Genomic DNA, 7672 nt, shown 5'->3' on the forward strand with positions numbered 1-7672 from the left:
ATGAGGTGGATGGAGTTAGAGTCTGTCATACAGAGTGAAGTAAGTCAGAAAGAGAAAAACAAATACAGTATGCTAACACATATATACGGAATCTAAGGAAAAAAAAAAAAGGCCATGAAGAACCTAGTGGCAAGACGGGAATAAAGACACAGACCTACTAGAGAATGGACTTGAGGATATGGGGAGGGGATGGGGTGAGATGTGACAGGGTAAGAGAGTGTCATGGACATATATACACTACCAAATGTAAAATAGATAGCTAGTGGGAAGCAGCCGCATAGCACAGGGAGATCAGCTCGGTGCTTTGTGACCACCTAGAGGGGTGGGATGGGGAGGGTGGGAGGGAGGGAGATGCAAGAGGGAAGAGAAATGGGAACATATTGTATATGTATAACTGATTCACTTTGTTATAAAGCAGAAGCTAACACACCATTGTAAGGCAATTATACTTCAATAAAGATGTTTAAAAAAAAAAAAAGATCACATGTATGAGTAGGTATTAACAGCATGTATCTGCAGACAGACTGCCAGGGTTTACATCCTGATTCTGTCATCTACTAGTTTTATGAATTTAGGCAATATATTAACCTCACTGTATCTCAGTTTCTTCTTCTATAACATTGAAATAATCATTATACTCACCTAATAGTGTTGTTTATTATTGAATATTTATTATTCAATTTTCCTATAGTCTCATTACAGTTCTGATGACTTCAGTGGGATTTTTTTCCTGTTTGTCTTAAACATATAAGTCTTTTCTTATCTTCTTTTTTTACTTGATATATCAGTATCATACAAAGTGAATCAAGAATTGGACAGTAAACACATATTACTCTTTGGAAGATCTTAAAAGATTAAGTGGGAGGCTACCTCCCTAGTGAGTGGGAAAATGTGAGGTTTATATTTGAAAAAATGGCTCAAAATTTTTAAATATCCTCAAAATCACACTTGTAATTTCCTAGCAGGCTACTACCAATTTCCCTTTTTAAACTATCTTTTACATTTATTTTTTAAATTTCAGTTTTACTTATTTCTCAATGGAAAAACCAATGCTTGTTCTTAAATTTGTCAAATGCGAAGTGAATGAATGAATGAATGAATAGAAAAAAAAGCACTCATACTTGAACAAAGAATATGATCACCCATTAATAACATTTTGGTGAATTTTCTTCTTGTCATTCTTGATAAAGAATTTTGCTGATTTAAAACAACTTGAGAACAATTTACATATTTATTCTAAATTTATATAAATACCTAAATATATTTTCAAACTCTTAAAAAGTATGTTTTTAAAACACATAGACAGGACTTCCCTGGTGGCGCAGTGGTTAAGAATCCTCCTGCCAATGCAGGGACATGGATTCGAGCCCTGGTCCGGGAAGATTCCACATGACGTGGAGCAACTAAGCCTGTGCGCCACAACTAAAGAGCCTGTGCTCTAGAGCCCTCGAGCCACAACTACTGAGCCTGTGTGCCACAGCTACTGAAGCCCGTGAGCCTAGAGCCCGGGCGCCACAACAAGAGAAGCTATCGCTGTGAGAAGCTCACGCACCGCAGTAGAGTAGCCCCGGCTCGCCGCAACTAGAGAAAGCCTGCATGCAGCAATGAAGGCCTAATGCAGCCAAAACAAACAAAAAACAAAAAAAACGCACACAGACACACACACACTTCTAATCCATCCTCTTAGAGATTAACCAGTATTCTTTACTGGGACTGAGCAATACTTAGCAATACTCTTCATTCCAAGAGTGTCACAATATAGGTCCACAACAAAATGTAAGTGATGATTCTAACCAAAGTAAATCCTCAACACTAGTTCCAAGAAATGAAAATACAGCTTTCCATGGAAATAAATTGTGTAATCCTGACAGCATATCTCTGCATATTTTGTCTCTTAAATAATGTGGTATCCAGAGAGAGCTGATTGAAGTACCTGAAATATGCCCAGGAGTTGTACTTTGAAATTATCACATTAGTACAGGACAGGGAGTAAAGGACAGAGAAGATGGTATTAAAAGAAGAATCAGAGTAACAATGCATGAAGATATGCGTTATCACCCCTGTGAGGGCTCAATAATTGATTTGTTACTGCTCTTTAAAGAAATGCGTGACCATCTACACCCCCATTCCTCATACAACCATACCCACACATGCACGCACAGGAAGTATGCATGTAGAGCATTTTCATTGCATTGCAGGCTACAGGTGGAATAATTTTAAATTCATATTTGCTTTGATAAGGGGCATAGCACTTACAGAAATGGTAATGAGCATATGTATAGACAGCATATGCATTATCAGAATGTGAGACTGTGTGTGTGTGTGTGTGTGTGTGTGTGTGTGTGTTTCTTTCTCAATCTAAAGTAATAGATCCACACACATTTAAATTTTCAAGCTTTCTGCATACCAGTTCATTCAATAAGAAGATGTTCAGATGTGGGAAATTTGTTGCTTCAAACGCAGAGCCTGAAAACTGTAAGTGCACTGCCTTAAATTTACTGCTCACAAAACAGCACTTTATTTATCCTCCTAAATAAATCACTATGCTTTTACCAGTAACCTGGTGGCAGAAGAAGGAGCAGAAAATCCCTGAGGGTCATGATTGCAGGAAAAAGGAAGAGCATGCCAAGTGGCTGGTTCTCTCACCCCCGTCTCCAGTACTCGCACTTTTTCTTTCCTTTCTTCCTTTCCCACTATATTTTGATGGGTTTTAATTTCCCTTATTGATATGTTTTTCAATGGTAACCTCCCCTCCACAACTTTCCTTTTTGTCATTTTCCTTTTACCGTTTCTCCTGAGTTCCCCACTTTCCCTCCTCACCCTTTCCCTCTTTCTTCTGTGGATGCTTTCTTTTTCACTTTCTTCTTATACACATAGTTTGTATCTCTTTCTCTTTTTCCCATACTTACTATTTTTCTTCTAATGCCCACACGGTACTTCTTTGTATACTTCCATCTCCCTTTACTCTCCACCAGTTTAATGCCTCTTGAGGTCACAGGTAATAATTACTTAAATGAGGAATTTTAAAAAACAGGTTACAGAAGTTCATCCTGAAAATTCTGCAGTCCATGAAATGTCAGAATGATTTCAATGGATGGCACCCTGGGAATTGCTTTTCTCTTTCAAACTGGACTTGGTGTCTTTGGGAATGCCATTCTCTTTGTGTGCTGTGCTCATATTTTCTCTGTTGAGTATCAAACAGAGGCCCATATGCCTCATAATAACCCACTTATCCTTGGTTCATATGTTACTAGTTTGTACTATACTCAGGGATACTCAGGTATCCCTGAGGCAGGAGCAGCTTTGGGCTTCAGAACTCTCATGGATAATATTATATGTAAGACAAATACTTACCTACACAGAGTGTCACATGGCCTTTCCATCTGTTTGACAAGTCTTTTAAGCATTCTTCAAGCTATCACCATGGGTCCTGGTAGGTCTTACTGGGCAGCATTTAAAGCCAGAAACCCATTGTACATCTTTTACTCCTTTTTATTCATCTGGATGCTTAATCTACTCATACCTTCTAACTTAATAATCTCAGTTACAGTCTTAAGGAATGGGTCTCTATCCAGAGTCATTGTCAAATCTTGCTTCATTTTGGAAATGGATGACCTAACTAGGTGATTCTTTCTCACATTCATGGTCCTTTGAGATGCCTCCTTCCTGGGTTCTATGTGCTGGACTAGTGGATATATGATGCTTCGCCTCTACAGACATCGTAAGCAAATACAGCACCTTCACAGGTCAAGCACTCATTTCAAAATGAGCCCTGAGATGAGAGCAACTAAAAAGATAATCAATTTGACTCTGTGTTTCATCTCTGTCTATAAGCTTGCTATGATTTTTTCCTTCAGTCTAGGTTATTTTTCAAAAACTTAACCTGTGTTTTTGAATGCTAAGAAGTTCATCGGGGTGAGTTTTACCTTATTAAGCCCTGTGATACTTCTCAGCAATGACAACCAACTCCACAGATTTTGGTCATGTGTTTTTAAGAAAAGTAGAAATTGATGACTAAAAAAGTGGAGTTCAGTAGTCATAATGATACTACATAGGAATATATGCCATGCATGAGGAGATACTGTCAATTTATTCAAAAACAAATTATAATTATCCAGTTAATAAACAATGAAAGTTGATAGTGCTTCCACACTGTCTTGCCTTTAGAAAAATAAATTTTAAGAGCACAAGTAGAAAAATAATCTACTTAATAATAAAAAATATTGAAAGAACCTCTCTAGGTGAAAAAAGCCAATCCCAAAAGGTTACAAACAACTGTATAATTCCACATAAATGGCATTCTTAAAATTACAAAATTATACAAATAGAGAACAGCTTAGTGTTTTCGATGGGTAAGGATGAGGTAGGGAGGTGGGTGTGATTTAAGGCCACATGAGGGATCTTGGTGGTTTCAAAGATGTTCTGTTTCTTGACTGTATCAATGTCAACATTCTGGTTGTATTACTGTACTCTAGTTTTACAAGATGTAACTTACCACTGTGAGAAACTGGGATGTCTCTGTATTATTTCTTATAATTGTCTATGAATCTACAATCTGTGAAAAATAAAAACATTAATTAAAAAAATCAGGAAGTCCCTGGCAGTCCAGTGATTAGGACCCGGTGCTTTCACTGCCAAGATCCTGGGTTCGATCCCTGGTTGGAGAACTAAGATCCCATAGACCGTGCAGCATGGCCAAAAAAAAAAAAAATTTTTTTTAATTGAAATATTACAATGCATTAGTAGTTTGAAAAAAAAAGAGGGACAGAAAGGAGAGATGTTCTATGTCGTTGTGAAGCTGATGATGTCACCAAAGGGAAATCCTAACAGCCCAGTTTTAAAAAGGGCCAAAGATCTAAATAAACACCTCACCAAAAAAGGATCTGTAGATGGAAAATTAGCTTATGAAAAGACGCTCCACCTTATATGTCATTAGGGAATTGAAAATTAAAACAAAAATGAGATACCACTTCATACTTATCAGAATGGCTAAAATTCAAAACACTGACAACACCAAATGCTGGCAAGAATGCGGAGCAATAAGAACTCTCATTCTTTGTTGATGGGAATGCAAAATGGTGCAACCACTTTGGAAGACAATTTGACAGTTTCTTACAAAGCTAAAATAGTGTTAATATATGATGCAGCCATGACTTAAAAACTTGTGTTCACACAAAAACCTGCACATGAATGTTTGTAGCAGCTTTATTCATAATTGCCACAACTTGGGAGCAACAAAAATGTCCTTCATTAGATGAAAGGAATGACAAACTGTGGTGTGTCCAGACAATAGAATATTATTCAGCACTAAAAGGAAATAAGCTATCAAGTCCTGAAAAGACATGGAGGAATCTTAAATGCACACTACTAAGTGAAATAAGCCAATCTGAAAAGGCTTCTCTATGATTCAAACTGTATGACATTTGGGAAAAGGCAAAACTATGGAGACAGTAAAAAGATGAGTGGTTGCCAGGAGGGGGCATAAATTTATCATTTTTCTTTTTTACTTTTATGAATCGTGCTTTTGTTGTCAAGTTGAAGAACTCTTAGCCTAGACCTAGGTCCCAAATATGTTCTATTTTTTGTCAGTCATTTCATAATTCTTCTTATTGGTTAACACCCAATACAAAAACCCACCAGCAAAGGCCAGCAGAAACACACTTATAGTTAAAGAAAGTTAGATTTAGGGCTTCCCTGGTGGTGCAGTGGTTGAGAATCTGCCTGCCAATACAAGGGACACGGGTTCGAGCCCTGGTCTGGGAAGATCCCACATGCCACGGAGCAACTGGGTCCGTGAGCCACAACTACTGAGCCTGCACGTCTGGAGCCTGTGCTCCGCAACAAGAGAGGCCGCGATTGTGAGAGGCCCGCGCACCGCGATGAAGAGTGGCCCCCGCTCGCCGCAACTAGAGAAAGCCCTCGCACAGAAATGAAGACCCAACACAGCCAAAATAAATGAATAAATTTATAAAAAAAAAAAAAGTTAGATTTACTTAGCTTTCTGAGGCAAGTGAGAATGTACCCCAGGGAACACCTGAGAACATTTCAGTAAGGAATATATGGGAGGGTTGCTTGTTTGTTTGTTTTGTATACACACACACACACATATACTAATATGTATATATAAAATATATATGTTTGTGTATTTGTTGTTAAATTATATGGGGCCTTTTTTTCATAAATAAATGTGCAAGAGAGAGTAGTTATGAGAGAAAAATAATCCCTGTAAACCATTATTCAATTTATTCTCTAGATTTCCCCTTCCCTAGTACCTCCCTAGTCTTTGTTCTGGAGGCTGTATATAAGGGGATTCAGCATGGCAGTGAGAATGGTGTAAAAGGCTGACACCATCTTGTCCTGGGTTGGGGAAAGATTAGAAGTGGGCCTCATATATATGAATATAGCTGCTCCATAATACATCACTACAACAATAAGGTGTGAAGCACAGGTGGTGAAAGCCTTGTGCCGACCCTCCCCAGAACTCATGCAAACAACAGTTATAATTACATGTGTGTAGGAGATGATGATGAGTGACAAAGGGAAGACGAGCATTAATGCACAACAGATAAATGTGTTTCAAATGTGGAAGCATCTGTGTATGAGAGACGTAGGGTGATGGGACTTCACAGAAGAACTGGGATATTTCTTGGGAACAATACAAAAAGGACAAAGTAGCAGCTACATCAACAATCCCATCAAAGACACCAAGGATCCATGAGGAGACAGCCATGAGCCCACAAACTTTCCACTTCACGAGATTAGGGTACTGAAGAGGGTAGCAGATGGCAACATAGTGATCATAGGCCATGACAGCAAACAAGAAGCCCTCAGCGCCAAATAGGGACACACAGAAGAATATCTGGGCTTCACATCCTGCTACAGAAATGAACTTCCTGCCAGAGAGGTAGTTGCAGGCCATCTTGGGTACAGTGGTGCAGATGAGCATGAGGTCCATGAGGGAGAGCTGGCTGAGGAGGAAGTACATGGGGGTGTGGAGCCGGGTGTCCAGGTAGATGAGGAGAACCATGACAGCGTTTGCCAAGAGCGCCACTGTGAAGAGGCCCAGGACCAGAGAGAACAGAAAGATATGAGTGGCGTGTGACTAAAACTTCCCATCAAGGTGAAGTCAGAGCTAAATGTCTGATTCACCCATTCCATGATGAATATTTTCTTTATCTAGAACCACAAGAAGTTATAAATGTTAAATATCTGGGACAGTTACTTATTCACTGTCCACTCTATGTGTGGTACCCTGGTAAACCAACATACATGATACGGTCAGGACTGGAAAAGGATGAGCAGAGACTTTGCAGTCAGGTGGCGTTAATCACACTCAAGCTCCACCACTACCAACGTGCATGTCCTCTGACAAGTTATTTCTATGTGCTTCATTTTACTTCCTTTACATAGTAGAGATAACTTTTTAATTAAGTTGTGATTATTAAACAAGATATCAGTGCAAGCCACAGCATCTGGACAGGGCATCTGACTTCTCAAGAAACATATAAGCATTAGAAACATTAGACAGGATTATATCCATAAATTTATCATATGTCAGTATGTAGTGAATTCTGTAACAGAGGATGAGAGCATTTTGAATGTCATTGCCTATATAGTAAAGTAAAATAACGACTAATATTCTGTTGTTTCCAAGAGATATTAACTTTTGCAT

The 7672-nt window shown here is 38.7% G+C and overlaps 1 protein-coding gene across 1 annotated transcript; it reads right to left on the reverse strand.

Moving 5' to 3' along the window:
* Window positions 1–6276: 6276 nt before the first annotated feature.
* On the reverse strand, window positions 6277–7158 carry LOC118903977 (olfactory receptor 2M2-like). Its single transcript, XM_036869599.1, is given in 4 exon segments — window positions 6277–6575; window positions 6578–6613; window positions 6616–7092; window positions 7095–7158. Coding segments are annotated over 4 exon segments (876 nt in total).
* Window positions 7159–7672: the final 514 nt, after the last annotated feature.

Source organism: Balaenoptera musculus, chromosome 11, assembly GCF_009873245.2.
Source record: "Balaenoptera musculus isolate JJ_BM4_2016_0621 chromosome 11, mBalMus1.pri.v3, whole genome shotgun sequence".
Lineage (NCBI taxonomy): Eukaryota > Metazoa > Chordata > Mammalia > Artiodactyla > Balaenopteridae > Balaenoptera > Balaenoptera musculus.